Raw genomic sequence first — 27,264 nt, forward strand, 5'->3', positions numbered from 1 at the left:
GAGTCGCCTCTAGCACAGTCACACATCAACTGCACAACCACTGTACGGGGTGCATTAATCTCTGTGGGGGTGGGGAACTGAGGCACAGGTGCTCAGAAGCAGCCAAAGCTGTACCACTCGGAGGCACTAGGTCTGTCTGTCCTACAGCTCCCCTTCAGAACCACAATGCTCCTGTCAGCAGCGTGCAGCTTACGTTTGTTTTTCTGTTTGTCCAATCCCTGCGGACTGAACATTTTACTTATTTATCGTGTGTACGCACAGATGCACACCATGGCACGTGTGTGAGGTCAGAGGACAGCTTGTAAGAGTCAGTTCCCTTCTTCCACTGTGTGGGTCCTGGGGATCCAACTCTGGTTGGATAGTTACATAGGCTCATGTAGCCCAGGCTAGCCTCAGACTCACTCTATAGTCAAGGATGACCCCGAACTTCTAAGATCCTCTGTCTCTGCCTCCTGAGCGTCAGAATTACAGACATGCACTTCTACACCTGGTTTATATGGTGCTGGGGATGGAGCCCAGGGCTTAGCTCAGGCTAGGCAAGCCCTCTACCAGCTGAGACACTCCCTGGCCACTGTGTTCTGGTGCGGAAAATGTTCAGACCAACTTTACAGTGCAGGAACCAGGGCTCTGGGGAGGCATCCTGTGCAGTGCCTGCCACAGAACTGACCCCCACCCCCCACCCCTACTCCTGCAGGGAGCTCTGCCTCCTCAGTACTGGTTCCCTACTTAGAGCCAATGCCGCTAAGGATTTAGTATCAAACAGAATAAAGGAGAGAGCTGGATGTTGGAGGTACCAAGAGCCAAGGCAATGAGCTATATGAAGCCCTGTGTGAGGAGGCTGGCAATATCTCGTGAGGAGCATGTGAGATCGCCTCAGACACTGGCACAGGCTCCAAAGGATGGATGGGTGGGTGACTAGGAGAGGCGCTATTCACACAGGTGATGAGGGAGCAGAGGCAGCAAGAACAGTAAGTGCAAAGGCCCTGGGGTTGCTGTGTTGAAAGAAAGAGGCTATATGGAGGCTGATATGGCAGAGAGTGGTGAGTGAGGGGAGAGGCCAACAGGGACAGGTCTTAAGGGGCTGTATCAGCCACGGGACAGTTCTAAGAGCCATGAATAGCTGTTGGGTGCACTTGTTTGCTTATTTATATATTTTGCTTTGATGTTTGCTTGTGTGTGTATTGTGTATGCATGTGCAGGGGTGCACACATGTGCCTGTGGGTGCATTTGGAAGACCAAAGGTGCCTCCCTTGGTTGCTTTCTTCTTTATCTATTGAGGTGGGGTCTTTCAAGTCCACTACTCCACCTAGCCTGTTTGCCTCGGGGGGCCTGTTTCTGCCTCCCCTGTGCTGGTAATTATGGGTAGCTGCTACACCTGCCTGGCTTTTACATGCGTTCTGGGGACTCAGCTCTGGGCCCCCTGGTTGTGCCATAAGTGCTCTCTCCACTGAGCCACTTCCCCAGCCCATAGTTTGGGTGTTATGTGTCAGGGTCTCATGTAGTCGAGGCTAGCCTTAAATTTGATCTGTACCTGAGGATCACTTGACCTTCTGACCCTCCTGTCTTCACCTTCCGATCATGGGTATGCACCACCACGCCTGACTGGATTTACTTCTTTTTCTTTTTAATTTATTTTTATTTTAAATTTATTTGTGTGTATGTGTACAGGTGCCACGGCAGGTGTGTGGAGGTCGGAGGATAACTTATGGAAGTCAGTTCTTTCCTTCTACCAGACCCGGGGACCTAACTCAGGCTATTAGGGCTGAGGCAGCTGCCTTTGCCTGCTGAGCCGTTTCACCAGCCTGGCTGTTCAGATTTAAATTTAATTTGTGTGTGTGTGTGTGTGTGTGTGTGTGTGTGTGCGCACGCACACACTGAGATGGAGGATTGAATGGATTTATTTAAAAATATATCTCTGACTGAGTGTAAAAAATGGATTATTCATTGGCAAGAGCAGAAGCAGAGAGGATGCTGGGAAGGAGAAGGCGAGGGGCCTAAGGTGTCCCTGTCTCCTTGGGCTTCTACAACACGAGACAGTTTTCTTTTGCATTTCCTGTCATCACTTTTTGTGTTTCCCTCCCCAGGCCCTAGTCCCCCGCCCCTTGTGGCTCTGTTCCATCTTCCATCTAGGACCAGGAACAACAGCAGGCCACAGGTGTATTTCTTCAGGGGACAGCCCCCCACCACCACCACCATGGCTCCTGCTCAGTGAGCTGCATTGGTTAAGGGTCCAGGGACCTGGTTTGCACATTCACTCACTCTGTCTTCTTCCAGGGCTGGCCTGCCCCTCCCTCCACTCCTTGCCCTTCATCTGCTCCCTGGGAAGGAGGGAGCCCTGCGGGTGGGGGAGCAAGCGCCACCTCCAAGCTCTAGCGAGGGGAAATAGCAGCCATCCATCATGACCAGCGGCGCCCATCAAACTCCACAGGCAGAGCTATAAATTGCAGGGACACTGTGGCTTTGGGACACAAGGAGAGAGGTGGGGGTGCTCATAGGAGTCTATGTGCTCACACGCACACCAGCCCCATCCCGCCCCAGCCCCCTGGGGTTAGCCTTGATCAACCAGCCAGAGCCACAGGGACCACCTGCAAAGCTCTTCCACCCCTGCTAGCAACTTCATCATGTGCCCTTGGGTGTCCACTTCAGAATTATCTGGAACTGTCCTCCCCCTGCCCTTCTGGAAGCTTCTTAGCTGCCTTCCTTTCCGCTGTGGCTGGTGTGTCCTTGGGGGAAAGAAAATTTGCTATTTTAGCCTATGAAAACATAATTAGGAAGGCAGCTTTGAGGCGAGCACCACCGTATTATATGCATGTACAGCCAAATAGCTATGATCTTTGAATTTCCCATCAGGCTTCTTTGCAGTGGCGACAGCTCTGAAGTTGGCGGCTGGCCTTGTTCAAGTACATCTGTCTGTTGACTGCTGCCTGGGTCTGCAGAGTCTGGGCTGGGGGCTCCAGAGTGGGGGAGGGGGCGCAAGAATCAGTGAGGAATTGGCTGGGCGATAAACAGATGTGCCCTGTCAGAGGCCACGCATCCTGTGTCTGGCATGGCCCCATGGACTGTGTGGTGTGGCACCCGAGCCAGCTGCTCACCTGAGGTGACCCTACTAGGCACATGGAAAGGACAGTTTTAAGGGTTACAGGTGTGTGACACCACGGCTAGCCCCAAATGCTGGGATCTGAGTGTTAAGTGGGAACTCAGGTTCTGTGGCTATAAATAGAGCCATAGCATAGTGTGGAAAATTCAGCATAAAGTGAAGAAGATGCAGCAATGTTCTTGTTTGGGGGAGATGTAGCTTTTTTTTTTCTCCCCAGCTCCGGGTTGGTGGCTATGTACTTCAGGGACTGCAGCCACAGGGAGGTCAGCCTCCTGGGGTCTCTGTGTGAGTGCAAGGTGGGGGCGCTTCCTTTTTAGGATGATAACGATCTTAACTTTACAAGATGGGTCCCATTTTTCTCAAGTCCTGTGCTGGGCGAGGCTCTGGGTTTGACACAAGGCTGGCTGACAGGAAGACATTTTGGTTAACCACCCAAAGTTGGCTGGTCTTTAGGGCAGGAGAGGAGCCAGGCTGGCAGGGAGGGACTATAGGACAGTGGTGATTGTCAGCAACCAGCTGAGAAACAGATCCTCAGTGGGTCAGGGTGAGGAGAGCACCAGTTCAAGATAACCTGCAAGGAGCCAAAAAGTCAAGGAAGGTGGGAGGCAGAGGCAGGTGGATCACTGTGAGTTCGAGGCCAGCCTGGTCCACAAAGTGAGTCCAGGACAGCCAAGGCTACACAGAGAAACCCTGTCTCGAAAAACCAAAAAAGAAAGAAAAGGAAAAAAAAAAAAAAAAAAAAGAAAGAAAAGAAAAAGTCAAGGAAGGGCCAGGAGGAGGAGCAGGACAATGTCTAAGGTCCCGGGGCCAGCAGGCAGCAGGGGAGCCAGCCCTGGGTCCTTCCTACTGAAACTTATAGGCTGTGTGGAGGCGGTGCCTTGGGACTCACTGAAATCTGCAGCAGGATAAACCTGACAGTGGCCAACAGTCATCCAGCGCATTACACTGACAAAAGCTATGCAAGGAAGGGCAGGCTTGTCGTGGCTCACAGTTTGAGGGAACTGTCCGTCATGCAGGAGAAGGCATGGTCTCAGGAGGGAAGGCCCCCACGGTCAGGAAGCAGATGCTCAGCTTGCTGTAGACCTCAGCCAAGTGGTACCTAACTCAATCTTTTTTTTTTTTTTTTCCGAGACAGGGTTTCTCTGTGTAGCCTTGGCTGTCCTGGACTTGCTTTGTAGACCAGGCTGGCCTCGACTGGCAGCTAACTCAATCTTAAAACTCTTTCTTTACCACAAGCCCACAAGCTTGTCTCCTAGGTGGCTGGAGAGCTGACTGGTTGATGAGCTTATTTTCGGCATTGGGGCGGATTGCCCTTTCTCTTCCCACCGAGAAAGGCATGGGTCAACCTCCAGACCCCCTCAACAGGGGCTGGGGTGAATGGAGACTGGAGGAGGGCAGGGGGAAAGGTCACGGTAGTGTCCGATGTCCCATGTCGTGTGTGTGATGCAGGGAGCCATAGAACACATTTGTTTCCCATAGAGTGTGTTTGTATGTGTGTGTGTGTGTATTGCTGTGTAATTCTGCAGGGTCCTAGATATGTAGGTTTCTGTGTTTTCTTTTTTATTAATTTATTCTTGTTACATCTCAATGGTTATCCCATCCCTTGTATCCTTCCATTCTTCCCTCCTTCCCATTTTCCCCTTACTCCCCTCCCCTATGACTGTTCCTGAGGGGGATTTCCTCCCCCTTTATATGCTCATAAGGTATCAAGTCTCTTCTTGGCAACCTGCTGTCCTTCCTCTGAGCACCACCAGGTCTCCCCCTCCAGGGAACGTGGTCAAATGTGAGGCACCAGAGTACGTGAGAAAGTCATATCCCACTCTCCACTCAACTGTGGAGAATGTTCTGACCATTGGCTAGATCTGGGTAGGGGTTTGGTTTCTGTGTTTTAAAAGCACTTTGTTTCATAATACAACGATTCCCAGTGAGCTTGCTGGCCAGCTGCAGGGAAATCAATGCTCCTGTTAATTGAGTGTGACCCTAGTAAATCACAGAAGAATGTAGAATTAAACCTTTGTCTCCAGGAGGCCTAGTGTGCCACCTCAGGGGCAAGGGGACTGGCCTGGAATTGATGATGAGCTTGTGGGGCCCTGCCTTTGGGGGTGTTGCTCGGGACAGGCCTGGAACAGTGGTCTGGTAGGAAGTAGTGACAGCAGATCCCAGAATTCCCTGCTGGGTCCTGTCATGCCTGTGGGTTTGGAAGTTGTAGAGAACAGTATACCCTGGGCTAAGGTTCCCCAGAGCACCTGGGGTAACAGGCCTGTGATGCTACCTGTCTGTTGGGTTAGCGTAGAGCAGTTCCCAGTATGAGCTTTGGCAATCAGGGAGGCCGGTTGTCAGCCTGGGTCAGCGTTCTCTACTTCCTGAATGAGGCCTGGTTGTTTGGTATGGGGACTGGCAGGCATGTAGGAACGGAGGAAGGGGTAGTGGGCCTTAACCTTGGTACATCTGGCAGATGCAGAGGGAAGCAGCCAGAGCTGGCACAGGGTACCCTAGCCTCCCCCAACCCTTTGTGAACCCAGGAAAGTCCCTTTGCCCGCTGTGGGCCATTTCCCAGTCCAAGCTATAAAATAAAGGGTCAGCTGGCAGATTTGGGAACCTATCCCAGGACTTTGGCCCCTCAGCAGGCCCTTGAGATTAAAGTACCTACAGGGGGAGCTCTGTAATAAGTTTGGGCATCCTTATCAGTCTTGGGGCATCAGGGACTGTTTCCAGCCAAGGACCATGTGTGAGGTGGCCCTGGGTTCCAGCAGCATGTTGTGGACTCAGTGGACTGATAAAAGTGAGGGGTGATGGGGTAGTCGCATGGGCAAGGTCACCCTCTCAGAACTCTGGTGGACTTGTATCTTCACCGACAGCCCGGCCATGTCCAGGCTACAGATGAGGGACGAGAGTTCAAATAGAGCAATGGCTGCTCAAGGTCACAGAGCTTGCTTTGCCTGCCCAGGAGAGCCAGGGCAGCCGTGTAACTGCCACATTTGTTGAGGGTGGGTGTGAGAAAGGGCCTGTGACTCTAGGCCAGGGTGAGCAGGTGCTGAGAAAGGCACCTGGGCAGTGCAATCCCACCTGGGGGTCTTCAGATGTCTCCAGCCCTCTCTTCTTTTTGGGGGGGGGCAGGGGTTCAAGACAAGCTTTCTCTGTGTAGCCTTGGCCGTCCTGGACTCACTTTGTAGACCAGGCTGGTCTCGAACTCACAGCGATCTGCCTGCCTCTGCCTCCCGAGGGCTGGGATTAAAGGCGTGCGCCACCACGCCCAGCTCAGTCCTCTCCTCTTACTGACCATGCTGCTCTGCTGGAGCCCACCTGCCCAGATTGGTCATGGCTCACACTTGGCTCTCTTTCCATGCAAACACCTCAGGAGGGAAAGGGAAGGGAAGGAAACAAATACACTACGATCAGGATCAAAAGGCTCGGGGTCACTGCTCCAGCTGGAGGAAGTCTTGCCGATGGCCCTGTGGGAACAGCATGGTTGTTGCCAAGGAAACTCTTTAGATCACTTTTGGCTTTTGCCACCTGCACTGGGGATGGTTGCACCTTAGAGGTCTCAGTTCTGCACTGCTGGCCTTCTCTTCAGTCCTGGCCTGACTGAGTGCGGGCCCCCGCTGAGCAACATGCTGCAGTCCTGCCTGTCTCAATCTACTTTGTGGCACCTCCTTGTGGCTTGGAGGGATGAGAAGTTCTGTCTGTCTGTCTGTCTGTCTCTCTCTCTCTCTCTCTCTCTGTGTGATTTATCCCAGGCCTTCAACTACCTATATAGCTGAGGATGGCTTTGCACTTCTGATCCTCTCTCCTCCACCTCCCAAGTGTTATGGTTACAGGCACACCCCTGTGCCCAGTTTATGTGATCAAACCCAGGGCTTTGTGCATATGAGGTGAGCCCTCTGCTGATTGCACCTCAGTCCCCTTTTTTCTTTTCTACCTGGGCATTTCCCAAGCCACAGATCTGGGCTCTGAGGCCTTAGACTCTGCTTCCTGCCATTTGTGGCAGGGCATCTCAGCGTGAGAAGCCTAATCATATATTATTTGGATATAGAAAGTGCTGTGCGAATGCTGAGTCCAGTTTAATAATAGTGATGCCAAATGACTTTGTTTTGAATGACTTGAGCGTGTTAAGTCCAACAGACGCCACGACATTATTTAAAGCCCATGCTGGCGATATGCCTTATGCAAAAATCCGCTTATTGTAAGAGAATTGCTGAATCCTCCAAAAAAGTTCAGTGTTTTTCCTCAGTGGCTGAGCCTTCACTACTTCCTCTTAGAGGCAGAGTATCTGCTTAGATAGGGAGGAAAAGCACGCCACCAGGGCTGGGGAGGTGGGCACATCGATAGAGCACTTGCCTAGCATGTATGAGACCACAGGTTCAATCCTTTATAAATACCCACGCTATACTGAGGTGTCACTATTCTGTCTCATCCTGAATCCTTGAGGCAACTTTGCCTTAATGCCTGAGTTTAGAGAGGTTATGTCACCCTCCCAGGGTCACGGTGCTGCAACGGGAAGCCAGCTTTAAAAACATCTAGGTCCTCTGGCTCTCAGCCCCACTGTTCCCAAGAATCTAAACCCTAGCTAGGCTTGAAGGTCAACTGATCCCTCTGTCCCCCAATGAGAGCCACCATCGTGGTAGGACAGTGCTTGAGTTCAGTCAGAGGAACCAGCTGGAAAAAGAACTCCTAGCCAGTGGAGCCTGACTTGGTGAAGGAGTGAGGGCGACTTTCTTTGTTCAGCAGTTGTGGCTGTTAAGTGTGGGTAACTAGATGAAGTGACTACAAGCCGTGTGGCAGAAAATAACCGACATTTCACATTTAATCCCTCCCAGTTCTGGGGGCTAATGTCTGAAGACAGGGTGTCTCCACCCCTCCCCCCAGCCCAGAGCTCTGGGTACATCCTAGCTCAGCAGGTCAGAGCTAGCTATGGCACTTCCTGGCCTTCATCACTTTACTCCCTACTTGTCCCTTGGATTTTGCCCGGAGACACACAGAAACACCTATTTAACCCAGATAGACCCACAGACCAAATGAGTCTGTCCAAGCCAGCAAGGGGGCTATGTATAGGAGAAACATGGGTGACTCTGGCAGTTGCATCATTGAAAAGGTCCATGGGTGACAGCTCTCAAAGACTATAACCCTGGAGCCCTGCCCCATTCAGCCTTCCCCCTCTCTATACTGCTGCACCCCCAGGCCATGCAAGTGAAAGGTAGAGTCTCAGGTCGGGGGCCTGATGATCTCATAAGCTAAGGCTTGGGGAGCCCCAGGACACAAGGCTTGTGTGCTGGGGCCCCTCTTCCAGCCACTTCAGCCCTGGGTTCCATCTGCAGCATCCCATAAACCTGGCATGGTGGCACATGTCTGTAATCCCAGCATTTGGGTGGGGGAAGCAGTGTGCATCCGTCAGAGGTACCGTCCTATCCCTTGCTGGTGTAGAAGGCGGGCCCGATCTGCCTTTGGAACTTCTTCTCCATCACTCTCTGTGCTCCTTATCAGGTGAAGGGAAGAGAGGTAGGTGCTCGGACGTGGCAGTTTGCTACCTAGGGTCACCCAGCCTATGAGAGGCGAGGTTTGCATGCCCCAGTGGATCATGGGTTGGAAAGACCCTTCATACACTTTCCATGTCAGGTATCCATGCAGACCAAGTACTTGAGCCAGAATAAACAGAGCTTAAGTAGCAGCAGCAGCAGTGAGTGTGTGTGTGTGTGTGTTGCACACACGTGTGTGTGTCTGTGTATATGTGTGCATGTGGATGTATATGTGTGTCTATCTGTATATGTGCATATGCTTTGTGTGTGTGTGTGTGTGTGTGTGTGTGTGTGTGTGTGTGTAAAAACTGTGAAGCCAGAAGGTGAGGTAAGAATCAAAGCAAGTGGAATTAAAGTATTGAAAGCAAGCGGCCTCATGGAGAATGCCCCAGGGCTGTGCTTGACAGGAAGATAAGGCCAAAGAGGTGGGATCTATCTCAGTAGCAGCTTGTGCACCGAGATAAATACTGCATCTAACAACGAACATGATTCCCAGAGTACTTGCCAGTCATCAACAAGAAAATAAATTCTCCAAAAATCAAAGCAGCCACATACTGATGGAGAAAAATAGAGGGTTTAATGTCTGTGGCCAAAACTCTTTCAAGATTAAGAAGTGGCCTTGGGGATGTGGCTCCGTTGGTAGAATGCCTGCCTCACCCTGGATTCCATCCCCAGCACCACGTGGAACCCGACACCATGGTGCATGCCTGTAATCCCAGCCTTTGGGAGGGAAACGCAGGAGGATCTGACGTATAAGGCCATCCTCTGCGACACAGTATATTTGAGGCCAACTGGGCTACAAGAGACTCTCAGAGGGTAAGAGCACTTGTAGCTCAGTCATGAGGAGCAGAGTTCACATCCCCACTCCCACGCTGGGAGGCTCACAAATACCTTAACTCTAACACCTCTGGCCTCTGAAGACACCTGCACACACACACGAGTGCATACACTCACACAGACTCATGGACACATAAATAAAAGAAATCTTAGTCTGTTTTATTTGAGACATGGTCTCACCCTGTAGACCTAGCTAACCTGGAACTCACAGTGATCTGCCTGCCTCTGCCTTCTGAATGTTTGGATTACAGGCGTGTGCCACGGCAACCAGCAAATAAAATAAATCTTAAAATATAAGTAAAGGGGGCTAGAGATGGCCCAGCAGTTATGTAAAAAGCTTAATGTCTTGTCACATGCCTATTATCCCAGCCCTAGGGAGGCAGAGACAAGAGGGCCCTAGACCTTGCTGCCCAGCCCATCCAGCCAGTCAGGAAGCTGCAGGCTCAATAAGCAACACTTCCTCTAACTATAAGATGGAGAGCAATAGAGAAAGACACCAATCAATCTGTCCTGCCTCCCTCTCCAGCACATACACACCACACACACACACACACACACACACATATACAAACAGCACACATAGACACATATACCACACATACACACCACACACATACCACACACACACCACACACACACACACATATACACACACCACATAGACACATATACGCACACACGCACGCACACACACATTCTCAGGAAATTAATGCTAGTTCATTGGCAGGTCCCCAGGCTGCTGGTGTGAACTTGTCTTGGTGTGAATAGACTCAGATAAGCTGGCTGGGCCTAGGAAAAGGCCTCTGCCATCTAGGGGTTCCGGGGCTCATCCCTTCAGGGTCTTGGCAGGAAGACAGAAGTTTCCAAGTGCAGCCTCTGACATACTCAGACACAGCAGGCTCCTGCAGAGGTGTGCTTTCATGCTGTGTGCAAGGTGTGAACCGGGATGATAGACACAGCAGGCTCCTGCAGAGGTGTGCTTTCCTGCTGTGGGCAAGGTGTGAACCAGATGGAGGCAAGCTCAGCTTCACTCCCACCTGGTTTCCACTGTGGCCTCTGCTGATTGGCCTAGGCCGTGGCAAGGCCATGTGTGCTATTCGTGGGCTCACCTCTGGCTCTCCCCTCCCCTTTAGGCTCACCCCTGGAGCCAGCCTCATTGAGAGGATCCAGGCCATTGCTCAGAATGTGTCTGACATCGCTGTGAAGGTGGACCAGATCCTGCGCCACAGCCTGATTCTGCATAGCAAGGGTGCGTCATGGCCAAGACACCGCCCTGTGTCCCCAGAGGCCAGTGCCCTGCTGGATAGGGCAGAGCCTCCTAGAAGTCCCTTTCCTCTGGGAACGCTTGCCTAGTTCTTGGTGGCCTCCTTGATGTTCTCCGTAAGGGCATCTGGTCTACCCACCCTGGCCTGCCTGAGGATGCGGAGGACAGAGTGGGTTGCCTTCCAAGAGCAAAGCCACTATTCCTTTTGGTTTGGGGAAAGCTGGAGGCTCCTGCCCATCTGCCATGCTCAGGAAAAGCAAGGATATATTTTGTGGGGAGCCTGGGGTGGCTGCTCTGTTGCTGTTTGAAAGAGTTTGAGGCTCTAAGCCCGGAAGAAGGTAGCTGAGACCCCAGGACTGTGGGCTGGAAAAAACCCAAGTGGAGGGGACAGGAGAGGGTGGCCACAGATCCCTCCACCTTGCCATGTCCCTTTAGCTGCTTCCAGGCCCCAGTGTCTCAAGCCATCTCTTTCTGCAGTATCTGAAGGCCGGAGGGACCAGTGTGAAGCACCCAGTGATCCCAAGTTCCCTGACTGCTCGGGGAAAGTGGAGGTGAGGCCTAGGGGCCCCTCCCCGAGGTAGGGTGCAGGGTGGAGGATAGCAGACAGATAGAAGGCTCCCCTAAGGGCTCGGCCAAGTTCAGCTCTGGATTTTTGTCCCAACTGACCAGGTCCCTAAATCCAGTACAAGCTGGAGGCGACCAACCTCAGAGAAATGTTTTCTCTACTGGACCTACCGTGATCATCGGCCCGAAGCCCTTTGGGGCCAATCACCTTCAGGGGGGCCTTTGGCGTTTTTCTTACAGCTAAATGCATGTTGCTACCTAGAGCCCCGTTCTGACTTCCTGACCAGGAATGGGCTTGAGTCACTCTGTTCCTGGTTCTTCTTGCCCAACACATGTCTGGTTGGACCAAGGGCTTTTCCTGCCCATCTCTAGGGACACTTTTGACTATATAATGTCTCTGCATGCAGAGAACCAAGCCACAGGCCTAAAGACAGCTCTGTCTCCAGCTCTGAACCTGTAAGGGGCAGGCTGTGGGACTACACACCCCTTCCTTAGGGAGCACCTGGGACCACTAAGGAAAGACCTGCCCTGTCCCTGTCCCCCCATGGAGGATGCCATATGACCCTGCCTCTAATTGAGGTGACAAAGACAAGGGAGATGCGAGTTGTGGCTGCCAAACCTCCTGGATCTTTGCATTGGTGCTTGGCTTCTTTATGTCCACCAAACCTCAGGTCCAAGACACTCCTCTGTGAAGCTCCGGGGGAATGGGGGGGGGGGGCGGGGCTGGGCGGAAGGTGGCCTGCCTCCTGTTCTGGTCCTTAGTGGCACAGGGCTGATCTTGGATCACACTCCCGGGTCCAGTTGTGTGTCTCCACTTTTCCACCACATCTTTTTTTTTTTTTTTTTTTTAAAGATTTATTTATTTATTACTTATACAATATCCTGCCTGCATGTGAGCCGGCAGACCAGAAGAGGGCACCAGATCTCATTATAGATGATTGTGAGCCACCATGTGGTTGCTGGGAATTGAACTCACGAGCTCTGGAAGAGCAGACAGTGCTCTTAACCACTGAGCCATCTCTCCAGCCCCTCCACCACATCTTTAGTTTAGGGAATTCCTCATAGCTCCAGGCTGGCTGGAGGGATCTTGGGGTTCCTGTGGCTGGGGGAGTCTATGAGGTGGTGTGTGGGTTGCTGGCTGCCTGCCCAGGCCTGACCTTCTCCACAGTGGATGCGGGCCCGCTGGACCTCTGACCCCTGCTATGCCTTCTTTGGGGTGGATGGCACCGAATGCTCCTTCCTCATCTACCTCAGTGAGGTTGAATGGTTCTGCCCCCCGCTGCCCTGGAGGAACCAGACAGCTGCCCGGACAGCCCCCAAGTCCCTTCCCAAAGTCCAGGTAGGCCTTGAAAGCTGGATGTCCTCAGGGACAGTGGGAGGGAACCTCAGTTGTCTCAATGCCCCGGCTGCCTCTGCTGCCGTGGAATGGGGCTCCAAGCTCTGCCAGCTGAGGGTCCCCAGCTCACCTCCTGTGGAATCCTGTACAGGGACCTTGCTTGGGAGGCAGGCTGGAGCCCTGGAGGTATCTCTTAAAAGCTGTCATGTACTGAGGGCTTTCTGTGTGCGGGGTACTGTATCTACCCTTCTGTGGTTACAGTTAATGGATAAAGACTCACTGGCTTACAGAGTTAAGAGGTTCAAGGCATAAGTGACCATGGCACCACTGAAAGGCAGCCAGCCCATCCCTAGTGATTCAGAGCTGATTAGCTCCCCAGGAGGGCTTGGGCAGGTGGTTAACTGGGGGGGTGGGGTGGAGGCTGGGCAGCAGTAAGAGCAGAACCCCTGCCCTGATAGTGGAGCAGACATCCACCTATAGTAGGTGGCAGCCTCTGTCCTGGGAGAACAGGGGATGGGACGGTCAGAGACTGAGAAAGCTGGCCTGTGGCCCCACCCCAGGCCATGTTCCGGAGCAACCTGTCCCACCTCCTGGAGCTGATGGGCAGTGGGAAGGAGTCCCTCATTTTCATGAAGAAGCGAACCCGGCGGTTCACCGCCCAGTGGACCAAGGCTGCCAAGTACCTGGCACAGAAGCTGGGACACATCCGGAGGGACCAGAAGCAGGTATGGCATCCTTTCAGGGAGTGCTTGAACAATGTGCTTACAGCATTGAGGGTCCAGGTGGGTGTGGGGTTCCAGGTGGGTGTGGGGCTCCAGGTGGGTGTGGGGCTCCAGGTGGATGTGGGGCTCCAGGTGTTGTGTGGGGTTCCAGGTAGGTGTGGTACTCTAGGTGAGTCTGGGGCTCCAGGTGTTGTGTGGGGTTCCAGGTGTTGTGTGGGGCTCCAGGTGTTGTGTGGGGCTCCAGGTGTTGTGTGGGGCTCCAGGTGGGTGTGGGGCTCCAGGTGTTGTGTGGGGTTCCAGGTGGGTGTGGGGCTCCAGGTGTTGTGTGGGGCTCCAGGTGTTGTGTGGGGCTCCAGGTGGGTGTGGGGCTCCAGGTGTTGTGTGGGGCTCCAGGTGGGTGTGGGGCTCCAGGTATTGTGTGGGGCTCCAGGTGTTGTGTGGGGCTCCAGGTGTTGTGTGGGGCTCCAGGTGGGTGTGGGGCTCCAGGTGTTGTGTGGGGCTCCAGGTGGGTGTGGGGCTCCAGGTGTTGTGTGGGGCTCCAGGTGTTGTGTGGGGCTCCAGGTGTTGTATGGGCTCCAGGTGGATGTGAGGCTCCAGGTGGGTGTGGGGTTCCAGGTGGGAATGGGGCTCCAGGTATTGTGTGGGGCTCCAGGTGGGTGTGGGGCTCCAGGTGGATGTGGGGCTCCAGGTGTTGTGTGGGGCTCCAGGTGTTGTGTGGGGCTCCAGGTGGATGTGAGGCTCCAGGTGGGTGTGAGGTTCCAGGTGGGAATGGGGCTCCAGGTATTGTGTGGGGCTCCAGGTGGATGTGGGTCTCCAGGCATTGTGTGGGTCTCCAGGTGTTGTGTGGGGCTCCAGGTGTTGTGTGGGGCTCCAGGTGGGTGTGGGGTTCCAGGTGGGTGTGGGGCTCCAGGTGTTGTGTGGGGCTCCAGGTGTTGTGTGGGGCTCCAGGTGGGTGTGGGGTTCCAGGTGGGTGTGGGGCTCCAGGTGTTGTGTGGGGCTCCAGGTGGATGTGGGTCTCCAGGCGTTGTGTGGGTCTCCAGGTGTTGTGTGGGGCTCCAGGTGTTGTGTGGGGCTCCAGGTGGGTGTGGGGTTCCAGGTGGGTGTGGGGCTCCAGGTGTTGTGTGGGGCTCCAGGTGGGTGTGGGGTTCCAGGTGTTGTGTGGGGCTCCAGGTGTTGTGTGGGGCTCCAGGTGTTGTGTGGGGCTCCAGGTGGGTGTGGGGCTCCAGGTGGGTGTGGGGCTCCAGGTAGATGTGGGGCTCCAGGTGGGTGTGGGGCTCCAGGTGGGTGTGAGGTTCCAGGTGGGAATGGGGCTCTAGGTGGGTGTGGGGCTCCAGGTGGGTGTGGGGCTCCAGGTAGGTATGGGGATCCAGGTGGCCATGGATGTGAGGTTCCAAGTAGACACAGTTCTGAGTGGGCATGAGCCTGGAGTTCCAAGTGGGCACAGGGTTCCAAGTGGAACAGGTAAACAGTGAGTTCTGACTGGGCATGGTGCATGTCTTCAAACCAGTAGCATTAGATTCTTTTTCTTTGATTTGGACACAGGACTTGAGGGTGGCAGGGTCAGGATAGATGGTGGAGTCCCTGGCCCTTTCCCAGGTGCAGGATGACCAGCCCCTGGAGTCATTCATCCTTGGGGCATTTTGATAGTGTCAGGCAGAAAGGTTATAGGTGTCTGGGAATAACAGACTGAGGAAGGTCTACGTCTGTCTGTCTGCCCATCCTTCTGTCCACATATAGAGAACTGCATGCTTGTCACCTCTCTGCATCTTCCAGAGTCCTTGTCATTTCACAAAGCTCTGTCTTGTCTGTGTGGACTATTGTCCACTACTTCCATCCACATAGTGAGCTCCGTTAAGTAGTCGCACAACCACCTCTTTCACCTACAGCCTAACGTTCTGTGTCTAAGAGCAGCCAGCCAGGCCTGCCCTGGAGACCCTATGTGCTGTGGGTGATCCTGGGGGTGGGGGTGGGGGCAGGCCTAAGAGCTGCTACTTCCCACTGACAGGCTCTGTCTGCTCACCAGATCCTTGTCCACATTGGCTTCCTGACTGAGGAGTCTGGGGACGTGTTCAGCCCGAGGGTGCTGAAAGGCGGGCCTCTGGGAGAGATGGTGCAGTGGGCAGACATCCTGGCTGCTCTCTACGTGCTGGGCCACAGCCTGCGGATCACAGTCTCCCTGAAGGAGCTGCAGAGGTGAGTGCCAGAGAGCCAGTCACATCCTGGTGGGGTGGGGAGGGGATGAAGGTGGGCCAGGCCACCGGGCTGATGCTCTACCTGCAGGGCCCACAGCCCGGAGGGAGGTGGCCTTCTGTCAGATGCTGGCTTTCCCTGGTTCCCTCCTCTACCTGCTCATCTGCTTCCCACCCCCTCTTCCATGCGGACACCTGTTTGCATTTATAATGTATAGCGGAAACACCAGTCCACGGGCTCCTGACCTCTGCTAGGACTGACACTAGGGTCTGGGTTTGTGCTCACAGGCTAGTGCATAACGTCTTGAGAGAGGAGCTACCATATGCACATGGGGTTCCCTCCATCTGCCTTCCCGGTGGGCTGGCATAGTCTTCAGCGTGTCTCTTCTGGAGTTGGACTCTTTGGTATTCCTATGAGGGCACTAGGATTGGCAGGAAATGCCGGCTCCCAGTGCCAGGCTTGCTGGTGTCCTTCTAGCATGGTGGAAGATAGATACACCCTGAACCTGTGCTTGGTGGTGAAGAGGGTCTAAAAGATTGTTTGTGTGTGAGAATTTGGGGGGGATATAAGGAGTAAGAGTAAGTGGGTTACCAAGAAATTGGAGAGAGAGAGACAGACAGACAGACAGACAGACAGACAAATGAAGGGCCACCTGTGTGTGTGTCTAAGTTGTTTGTGTGTATCTTTTATTTTCCTTTTTCCCCCCAGTTTTTTGAGACAGAGTTTCTCTGTGTAGCCTTGGCTGTTCTGGACTCTGTAGACCAGGCTGGCCTTGAACTCACACAGATCTGCCTGCCTCTGCCTCCCGAGTGCTGGAATTACAGGTGTGCGCCACCACTACACCTGGCTCTGGGTGTGTCTTTCCTAATGTCTAGTTGGAATGATCCATTTTTTTTAACCACTCATCTGTTGGCTGCAGACAAATATAAGCTCTTTCTTACTTTATTTTTCGTATTTCTTGTGTGGCATTGGATATATACCACAGTACACTGAAAATGTACTAATGCAACTAAAATACGTGGCCATCCACCTTAAGACAGAGAATACCAAGGACACGTGCTCAGCTATTTCTCTCCCCAGCCGCCTTCTGCCTATTCCACAGGAAACCTGCAGCTTGAATTCTGTCTCATGGACCAGTCTCATTGAGTCAGGGGATGAGGAGGAGGGGACTAGGCTGTTTTGTTGAGGGGCCACTAAAATGGGCCAGTGGTTTGTTTGGGGTGTTCGTCCTCATGGCCTGAGAGTCATTCTTTGTGGTAACACTCTTGTCTTATGGGCACAGTAAAGGTGAAAAGATATCTCCAGAGAGAGTGTGAGAGGGACAAGACTGGACCCGCTTTGAAGGGGACCGGGTGGTGCTGCATACCTCTGATACAGGAAGCACCGGATGCAGGCTGCTGCCAGCTGGGAAACGGCCCCTCTGCTTCTAAAAACCAAAGAACCACGGAAGCTTAAAAAAAAAAAAAAAAAAAGAGGCTGGAAAGATGGCTCAGTGGTTAAGAGCATTATCTGCTCTTCCAAAGGACCTGAGTTCAATTCCCAGCTCCTACATGGCAGCTCACAACTGTCTGTAATTCCAGTTCCAAGGGATCTGACACTGATGCATATAAAATGAAGTTAAAACAAAACAAAACAAAAAAGCCCTGTGGGGAACTGTCCCAGAGCATTGGTGCTGAACTCACAGACCGGCTAACTCTCCTGGATGTAGGGAGGCACACAGCAGTCTCTTACTCAGGCATATTGTGTGTTCAGTTGCATGGGCCACTCATTGCTGAGATGTGCCTGCTCATCAACCACCGGTGCCCTCTGCCTGCCTGCATGGTGCCCACCAGTGCCCTCTGCCTGCCTGTACCTTGCCCACCGGTGCCCTCTGCCTGCCTGCACCGTGCCCACCAGTGCCCTCTGCCTCCCTGCACCATGCCCACCAGTGCCCTCTGCCTGCCTGCCTGTACCATGTCTACTTTACTCCCTCAAGCAGAGAGCTTAGTGAGTGTACTGATGAGGGTGCTTTGATGACAACCAACTGTTGCAGACAATGAGGTAACCTTTCCCTGGCTAGGAAGTTTCCTATAGAAAAGTCACATAGTTCATAGAGAAAGGAGGCAGACCATGGGCCTGGGTAAAATGGCATCAGCAGTCTGGTAGGAAGTCAGGCATCCCAAGTTGCACAGGACAAATCCTTGGGGTCAGAGGACATCCTATCAGGTTCATTCAGCCTGATTCTTTTCTGACCCACCAGAATCAGTGCTAGAGAGGTGAGCTGTCCTTCTAGGCCTGGTCCCTGAAGGAATGGGAGAGATTCTTCCATACGCCCATCCCAGAACCATTAGTAGACCTGCCCTGCCCTGCGGCGAGGAACAGAGAGTTCCAAGGTCTTCGTGGGAGGCGGGGATGTAGTTCAGTTGTTCTGTTCCAGCCTGGGCCAGGCCTCTCCTCTCCCAGCTCCCCCCCCCCCAGCCCTTCCCTCCCTGAGCACTGCCAGCTCCTCTGCACACCTCAAGAATTCCTGGATGCTGAGCCTGAGGCGCGTGTCCATTGCCGTTGCCCGTCATGGACAGAGCAGTGACTGCAGGGTTCTTGGACGTGGGGGGCACTGATAGAAAGTGACACAGTTGAGAAACACCCACCTGAAGCCATTCCCTTGTTACTTACGCTCACTCGTCTGTGCACACACAATCCTCACATACTAACTTATGTGTATATACAATAACTCCCACACGCACACACAAATTTTTGCACGTAACACACACTCATACATATGAACTTATATAATGCCTATATATACACATACATGAATTTGTGCATATAACACATGCAGACATATAACACATGCAGACATATAACACACATGCAGACATATAACACACATGCAGACATATAACACATGCAGACATATAACACATGCAGACATATAACACACATGCAGACATATAACACACATGCAGACATATAACACATGCAGACATATAACACACATGCAGACATATAACACATGCAGACATATAACACACATGCAGACATATAACACACATGCAGACATATAATACACATGCAGACATATAACACACATGCAGACATATAACACACATGCAGACATATAACACACATGCAGACATATAACACATGCAGACATATAACACACATGCAGACATATAACACACATGCAGACATATAATACACATGCAGACATATAACACACATGCAGACATATAACACACATGCAGACATATAACACACATGCAGACATATAACACATGCAGACATATAACACACATGCAGACATATAACACACATGCAGACATATAACACATGCAGACATATAACACACATGCAGACATATAACACACATGCAGACATATAACACATGCAGACATATAACACACATGCAGACATATAACACATGCAGACATATAACACACATGCACATACATGAATCTGTATGTAAATGTCCACATTCATGCACTTGTGTGAACTTGTGCACGTGACACCCACATTTACACACATGAACTTATTATGTGTGTAGCACTCACATGCATAAACACAAATGTTCCTGCACACACAGTGCACACTATTTGTACTCATGTGCATGTGTACTGTTGCATGAAGATGCATGCGTACCCACTTATATGGATATGACTATGCTCACACCTACTCACACATATGTGCACACATGTCCATATGGCTTCTGCTGTCATACGCACACATATGCTATGTGATTATGTATGCTTACATGTGCACTTGTATGCTTATGCATGTTCAACACATACACACACCTTCCAACACCTCACCAGAGACTCTGTCTGTCTCCCAGGCTTCACTTCCTCAGAGGCTTCTGTGTATACACCAGCCTCACCCCTGCCTCCCTCTGCTTGGCCTCACCCCTGCCTCCCTCTGCTTGGCCTCACCCCTGCCTCCCTCTGCTTGGCCTCACCCCTGCCTCCCTCTGCTTGGCCTCACCCCTGCCTCCCTCTGCTTGGCCTCACCCCTGCCTCCCTCTGCTTGGCCTCACCCCTGCCTCCCTCTGCTTGGCCTCACCCCTGCCTCCCTCTGCTTGGCCTCACCCCTGCCTCCCTCTGCTTGGCCTCATCCCTGCCTCCCTCTGCTTGGCCTCACCCCTGCCTCCCTCTGCTTGGCCTCACCCCTGCCTCCTCTGCTTGGCCTCACCCCTGCCTCCCTCTGCTTGGCCTCACCCTGGCCTCCCTCTGCTTGGCCTCACCCCTGCCTTCCTCTGCTTGGCCTCACCCCTGCCTCCCTCTGCTTGGCCTCGTTCCTGCGTGTGTGTCAGTATCCAAACTTCCCCCACTACAAGGCAGTCCCATCTGAGATACCAGCGCTCAGGAGCCTGAAGCAGGAGAATTGCCATGAGTTTGAGGCTAGCGTGGGCTACAGATTAAGACCCTGTGATGGTTAGTTTTAATTCTCAACTTGATACAACCTAGAGGGGTTGTCTTTAAAAGCCTGGCGTGACTGTGGGAGTTGTCTTGATTCCTTGGTGTGAGGAGACCCAGGCCATGGCAGTGGCACTATCCCTAGGCGAGGAGTCGTGGGTGAGGTAAGAGCAGGCCAGGTGGTTGCGCACTCACTCTCTCTGCTCTGGACTGTGTGTGAACAGCTGCTGTGAGGTTCTGCCTTGATGTCCCCACAAGGATGGACTATGACTGGAGTTGCTGGCAGATACCTTTCTCCCCTAGCTGCCTTCTTTCAAGGTATTTATCATAGCAACAGAAATGAGACTCATAAACTACAGAAACATGTCACAGTCACATGAGGGAGGGCCCAGCCTCCTGACCCACGTGTTTTGCTTGCTTTAAAATAATTTTTTATGTGTGTGAGTATTTTGCCTGCACGTATGTCCGTGCATCACATGTGTGCCTGGTGTCCGTGGAGGCCAGAGAGGACGTTGGGTTCCTCTGGAAACTGAGTCACAGATGGTTGTGAACTGCCGTGTGAGTGCTGAGAACTGAGCGTCAGTCCTCTGCAAGAGCAGCCAGTGTTCCTGACCACTGGGCTATCTCTCCAGCCCTCGATTTGTCTTCTTTGTAAAGACACTGTCTCCAAATAAGGCTACGCGCTGAGAAACTGAGGTGGGGGGGGGCGGGGTCATATGTAACAGCATGTGAACCTCGTGTGGAGGGGAACAAGGCAACCTGTAACAGCGGTCAGCTTGGATGGGCCTGAAAGCATGGGCGGATGGGGTAGGAGGCATGGTCACTCCTGTTAGCCCTGCAGCAGGCGATAGGGAGTTGAAGGCCACTGCATTCTGAAAGCGCCCTTGGCTGCAACCAGGCCCTGTGTGGGGCAGGCACTGGGATAAAGACTCGGCTTGTACACTGCTTGTAGCTCATTCACAGATGTCCCTGCCAGGTGTCTCGGCCACTGACTAACGAGAAGTCTGGATGGATGAGCCAGCTTTTCTCTGTTCCTTGTGTTTTGGCATTTTAATTAACCAGCTCACTGGAGGGATGTCTCGGGCAGCGTGCAGAATCCACATTTGGCTCTGGTGCATCAGGATATTTCCAGATGAGGGAGGTGATGTGTGAGAGCAATGCTCTGTGAGGAGTGTGCGCTCAGGTGGTGTCACACACCCACTCCTTGCTCCCTCAGTGTGTGCACAGGGAAGGAGATGTGAAGCCGGGGCCCTGTCCCCTCATGCGTCCTGAGCCATCCTCTTGAAGGCCTGTGAATGAGCTACAAGCAGTGTACAAGCCGAGTCTCCACAGTGGATGCTCGAAAGGGAAGCCTCGCCCTTCCTGCCTGAGGAGAATTGGCAGTGCTCATCAATTTTATTTGCATAATTTCAAGCGTTAGCAGTACATGGCATGAGGAAAAACGATGGGGCTCTTCCTCCATCCATGAGTGAAATTGGGTTTAGTAGAAAATTAGTTGACTTAACTGGCAAATGATGGAAGTGTGAAAGGCGGGTGTTTAGACAAGGAAGCCGAGGAGAGAGAACTGGTGGCTGTCAGTGTGCAGCCAGGCAGGGAATCGGACTCGGGCCCAGGGACATTTGCTCAAGGATGGCCCCTCTCCCCCGCCTCCCCTGGGAATGTCAGAAGCAGGGACCACATCTTTTTCGTCTTATGTGCTTAGCTTTGCCAGTTGGGCCCATCAGACTTCTCTTTAACATGGCAAATACTCGAGAGTAACACTTTATTTATGAGGATTTGGTCCAAGTTCCACTGAGTCCATTGCATTTGGCATGAGGCAAGGCAAAGAGGACATCATGGTGGTGCCTGGCCAAGGCTGGGGTGTGAGGCGAGGGTGGGAGCATAGAGCCGAGGCTGCTCATGTCAGGGCTCCTAGGGAGCAGAAAGCGAGACAGGAAGGGTTTGGGGTGGTGGCTCAGTGCTTAAGGACCAGGGTCGGAGCCCCAGAGCCCCAAGCTGGGACAAGGCTACACAGAGAAACTCTATCTAAAAAAAACAAAAGAAAAACAAACAAAACAACAACAACAACAACAACAACAACAAACCCAACCCAAACCAAACCAACCAACCAAATAAATAAGTAAATATATCTTTCAAAATAAATAATACATATAATAAAATAGCAAAAAGTGTGGCACAGAGACAGATGAAAAAGTCTTTACTAAAAACAATGATGTAGGGCTGGGCGTGGTGGCGCATGCCTTTAATCCCAGCACTCGAGAGGCAGAGGCAGACGGATCGCTGTGAGTTCGAGGCCAGCCTGGTCTACAAAATGAGTCTAGGATGGCCAAGGCTACATAGAGAGACTGTCTCAAAAAACCAAACCAAAACAAAACCAACCAAACAAACAAACAAAAACCACACACACACAATGATGTGGAGGACACTTAAGTGACACCAAGGTTAACCTTCGGCCTCTACAAGCACTTACACACCTGTGCACACATGCTTACGCACACAGAGAAACCCTGTCTTGAAAAACAACAACAACAACAAAACCATAAAATAAAATAAAAAAATAAAGTGGGAGGTAATGGAGGAAGAAACCTGATATCAACTTCTGGCTTCCATACCTCGAATGTCCACCACACGTGTGTGAAAATGCACGCACATACATGGAATAGTACCAAAGTGAGAGGCCCAAGATACCCTGCAAGGCACACTGCCAGTTGCTTACTTATTCCAACCAGGCTCTATCTCCTAAACATTCTACCACCAACCAATATGGCACCGCCAGCAAGAGACCAACCATTCAGATCACAATCTGTGAGAGACACTTTCTATTAAGCCGTAGCACCAACTGTGGCGTGTTCCGGGGTTTCAACCTGTGCAGATCTGGCTATGACTGTCTCAGACCGTTTTGGCCCAATGGGGTGTGGCCCAGAAGCTAGAACCGGAGCTGGGTGATTGACAACAGTTGTGGTGGAGCCTGTGGTGTGCCAGCTTGACAGAAGCCTGAATGAAGTCTCAGTTAGGTCAGCCTGTGGATGTGGCTGTGTTAGCCGAGGTGGGAAGACGCCCCCCCCCCCCACTGTGGGGATTTCGCTCTGTATGAGGGTGCACACAGCCAGGTGAGCACCCGCATGTGTGCGTGGATTCACTGTTCTCTGCTGTTCACTGTAAACATGATGACTAACTGCTTCAAGCTCCTGCCTCAACTTCCCCACAGGGCCGGACTGTAATCTGGAACTGGGAGGCAAATAAGCCCTGTAGGTGCTATTTTTTTTAACTCTTTTTATTTGGGGTTCCTTGTATCTCTTTCTCCCTACTCCACCCTTTACCCACCCTAATCCCTTCCAACACCCTAACCCCAGGTAGGAGACAAAAAAGGTTAGTGGGGAGAGGGGGCGGAGTTTTCTTCAGCTACTTCCTGCTGTTTACGGTCCTTGGGATCCTTGGAGCAAGTCCAGTCTTCAGTTCAGGACATCTCCAACTTCTCAACCTGCAACAACAGCAACTAAGAGTAGCAGGGGAGAGCAGCGACATTCTTCTTTTTCAGAGCCCCACTCCCACCACCCCCATCCCCCACTCCCACCACCCCCATCCCCCACTCCCACCACCCCCATCCCCCACCCCGCCTTATTCTAAGTTCAATATCTGGGCACCACTTGTAGCATGTGTGTGTGTGTACTTTTTAATTTTTATTTTTATTTTGCTTTTTCGAGACAGGGTTTCTCTGTGTAGCCTTGGCTGTCCTGGATTCACTTTGTAGACCAGGCTGGCCTCCAACTCACAGCGATCCACCTGCCTCTGCCTCCCTAGTGCTGGGATTAAAGGCATGCGCCACCACACCTGGCTATATTTTTTAAATCTAATTTACTTGGGTTCTAAATGCCTCTACCTTCCTTCCAACCCTTCCTCCCACCCCACTCCCCTTCCATCAGCACTACCACCCTTCACCCCAACCCCCAGCACTAGGTAGGAGAGAAAGAAGTTTTAGAAAGGAAAGGGTAGGGGATGTAGACCTTTTTAGACTTAGTTCTGGTTGGTTAGGGTCATTGGGTTCTTTGTGAAAATACCGATCTCAGTCGTCAGGATGTCCAGCAACAGTGAATAAGCAGATTTCTTCCTCCTCCATCCGTCTCCTCCTTCCTCTTTCTGGGCCCTGGCATTTGTATTTCCCCCAGGGTCCTCAGAATCCCACTAACTTCAGCTGGCAAAGACCACGCCCCTCTTTGAGCCACATAAGGCGATTATCTGCTGTGGACAAACTAGAGCAGTCCCACATCCCACACCTGGGATTAAAGCAAAAACACATTTACATTACATAACTGACTTGTTAAAGAAACCAAAGCTTCCACTACAAAACCCTTTGTCTCTTAAGTTGCTCTTGTCAGGGTATTTTATCACAGAAACAGACGTGAGACTAAGATGGAGGGTGTCCCCAGAATTCATGTGTAGGACTGCTCACCACAGTCACGTGAGTGGCATTTGGAGGTGGAGTCTTAAGGACATGATCATGGTCAGGTAGGTCTCCTGGGTGGCATTAGTCACTTTGTAAGTAAAGGAAGAAAGACCAGAGTTAGCACACTTGCTCTCTCACTAGATGGCACCCATGTAAAAAAAAAAGCCAGGCATGGCCATGCTCCTTTAACCCCAGTGCTATGGGGGACAGAGGCAGGAGGACCACTGGAGCTTGTCAGCCACCAGCATCGGCCCAGGTTCAGCGAAAGACTCTGTCTCAAGGACCTCTCCTGGCCTCCACATGTACACAGGCACATGTACCTGCATATAAGCCATATAAGCGAGTGTGAGTACACCACCCACACAGGTAGGTTCATGCATGCACATGCACACACACACACACACACACACACACACACACACACACACACACACACACACAGAGCCAGTAAGAAACAAGATGTGGAGTGTACCCTTCAAACCCACTACTTGGGGGCTGAGGCAGGAGGATAGATAATTCAGAGCCAGCCCAGGCCGTATATCAACATCTTGTCAAAAGACAAGAAAAGAAAACACACTGTCTCATAGTCAAAGTCACTGCTGCTGTGACGAAACACCGTGACCGAAGCCACTTATGGAGAAAATAGTTTATTTGGCTTACACTTCCATGTCATGGTCCATCACTCAGGGAAGTCAAAGCCGGAACTCAAAAAGGGCAAGAAGCCATGGAGGAGTGCTGCTTACTGGCTTGGTCACATGGCTTGCTCAGCCTGCTTTCTTATAAAACCCAGGACCGCCAGCCCAGGGATAGGTCTACCCTGGGCTACGCCCTCTCCTGTCAACCACTAATTTTAAAAAGACTCTACAGGCTTGCCTGCAGCCTGATCATACAGAGGTATTTTCTTTCTCTTTCTTTCTTTTTTTTATTTTTAATTTTTATTTTTTGAGACAGGGTTTCCTCTGTGTAGCCCTGGCTGTGCTGGAACTCACTCTGTAGACCAAGCTGGCCTCAGACTCAGAGATCCACCTGCCTCTGCTTCTGGAGTACTGGGGATTAAAGGCGTACACCACCACCACTGCTGCCTCCATGGAGGCATTTTCTTAGCTGAGGCTCCTTCCTCTCAGATGACTTTAGCTTGTGTCAAATGACATAAAACTGCTCAGCACATACACCAAGGAAAAGTCAGAAAGGAGCTGGAAGGATGTACAAAGAATTTGGTGACATGGGTGTCACTGTCATCTGTAGAATAAAACATCTTGGTTGAGTTGTAAGCACAAAGACAATAATAGAAGGAGAAAACAGCTGGGTACCAGTGACAGGGACTGGGCAGCCTCTTCCTGGAGCTTGGCTCTGACAGGGATTGAAGAGGAAATAGGCACTGCCAGGGTGGGACCTGGATGAAGGAGCAGGTGATTAATCAAAAAGCCACAGGCTGGGACCTCAGGTAATGGGAAAGTATTGTCTGCAGTTCTGGGGGTTGTAGTCTGAGATTAGAGCTTGGTGGGGCTTAGGCCCTTAGAGCTGGCCCAGCCCAGGCCTGCTCTGGAAGCCTCAGTGTTCTTGGCATGTGGGTGACCTACTTCTTGATTTTCTCGTCTTCTTCAGTCAGAGTGTGTCTCTGTGTGCACCCTCCCTCCTTTATTAGGAACACAGCCATGCTGGATCAGGGCTCTACTCAGCAACCCCATCTCAGCATCAATCCCATCTGCTAAGATCCGTTTTTTCCGAATACCGTCATAACCATGGGAACAGAGGCTGGGACTCACAGATCTTCTGGTGAGATGGGCCAGCGCTATCAGAAGGCACGGTGCCTCGCTGTGTATAAATGCTGCCTTGAAGGAGCCCACGGGAGGGAGACTGTTGAAGACATAGGGCTGAAGGGTAACCCTAGAATCAGCCCTCTGCACTAACAAGAAAGGAAAGAAAGGGAACCTAGTATTGGGGTTGGTGTGTGGTGACAGGCCAAGGTTGCGGACCGGGAACTGAGCATCACCTATGGTGACTTCTGCTTTGTTTTGAGACAAGATGGGAGATTTATAGGAAGTAGGTGGAAGGTTAGGAGATTCGAGGAGGACAGAGAAGACTCTTCCTGGCAGCCTGTCTCCACACTCATAATGTGTTATTCTGGAAAACAAAACAATAAAGTCAGATATGATTGATATAAGGTCGGAGCCAGGCTGAGTAGTGGAGGTGCAGTGTCCATGAACTTATTGTATTATTTTATATACTTTTCTGGGTGCTTCGTATATTTTCTAACTCATAAGTACATGGAACAGGAAGAGGAAGGGTGAGCCTGCTTGGACATACCGATTTTCCTATGCAGTGCCCCGCCCCCAAGAGGGTGTGGCTGTCTCTGATTGACACTGATTCACCTCTCCAGTTCTCCCTCCTCCTCCTCAGTGTTGCCTGTTAACCTCTCCCCCATCCTGAGCCTGTAGGGTCCCTGGCTGGTTCTGTCCCCTCTTCCTGCTTGGGACCCTGGTGGGACACTCTCCTGTGCCACCTGGCCAAGCTTTGACACCAACAGTAGGATACTGGGCCCTACTAGCCAGACTCACTCAGCCTTTCCCCAGGGGGGGATGGGAGGGGTGTCAGGCTGTCCTGGACCAGCTCTTCTTCCCAGAGCCGGACAGAAGCGTCCTTATGATGTCTCCCTCCTCTTCCCTGATGCTCAGAACCTGGGGCTCTCACACAGAGAGGCCCATGCTTTGTGGGCCCTGCCACATGCGGAACAGGGGAGGTTCTGTCAGGGTGGTGGGTGGGGCGAGGGGGATGGTAAACAGGAGAGTGCTGCCCACAGAAAAGGCCAAGGTTGGTTCCTCCGCCTCTCAGAAGGGACAGGGCTGTCCTGGTGGGGCTGATGGAAGTACTGCCTGTGCGGCAGTAGGAACAGTTTCCCTGGAGCCAGG

General features: G+C 52.1%; 1 protein-coding gene across 1 annotated transcript in view; it reads left to right on the forward strand.

The window, feature by feature from the left end:
* The window catches only part of Mgat5b (alpha-1,6-mannosylglycoprotein 6-beta-N-acetylglucosaminyltransferase B), a 66,498-nt gene that overhangs the window by 13,046 nt on the left and 26,188 nt on the right, over positions 1-27,264 (forward strand). Inside the window, exons 4-8 of the mRNA XM_051159119.1 lie at positions 10,581-10,696; positions 11,189-11,262; positions 12,444-12,614; positions 13,172-13,336; positions 15,357-15,526. Coding sequence (XP_051015076.1) covers positions 10,581-10,696; positions 11,189-11,262; positions 12,444-12,614; positions 13,172-13,336; positions 15,357-15,526 — 696 coding nt within the window. The remainder of the gene's footprint in view (positions 1-10,580; positions 10,697-11,188; positions 11,263-12,443; positions 12,615-13,171; positions 13,337-15,356; positions 15,527-27,264) is intronic.

The sequence above is a fragment of the Acomys russatus genome, chromosome 16 (genome assembly GCF_903995435.1).
Source record: "Acomys russatus chromosome 16, mAcoRus1.1, whole genome shotgun sequence".
In the NCBI taxonomy this organism is placed as follows: Eukaryota; Metazoa; Chordata; class Mammalia; order Rodentia; family Muridae; genus Acomys; species Acomys russatus.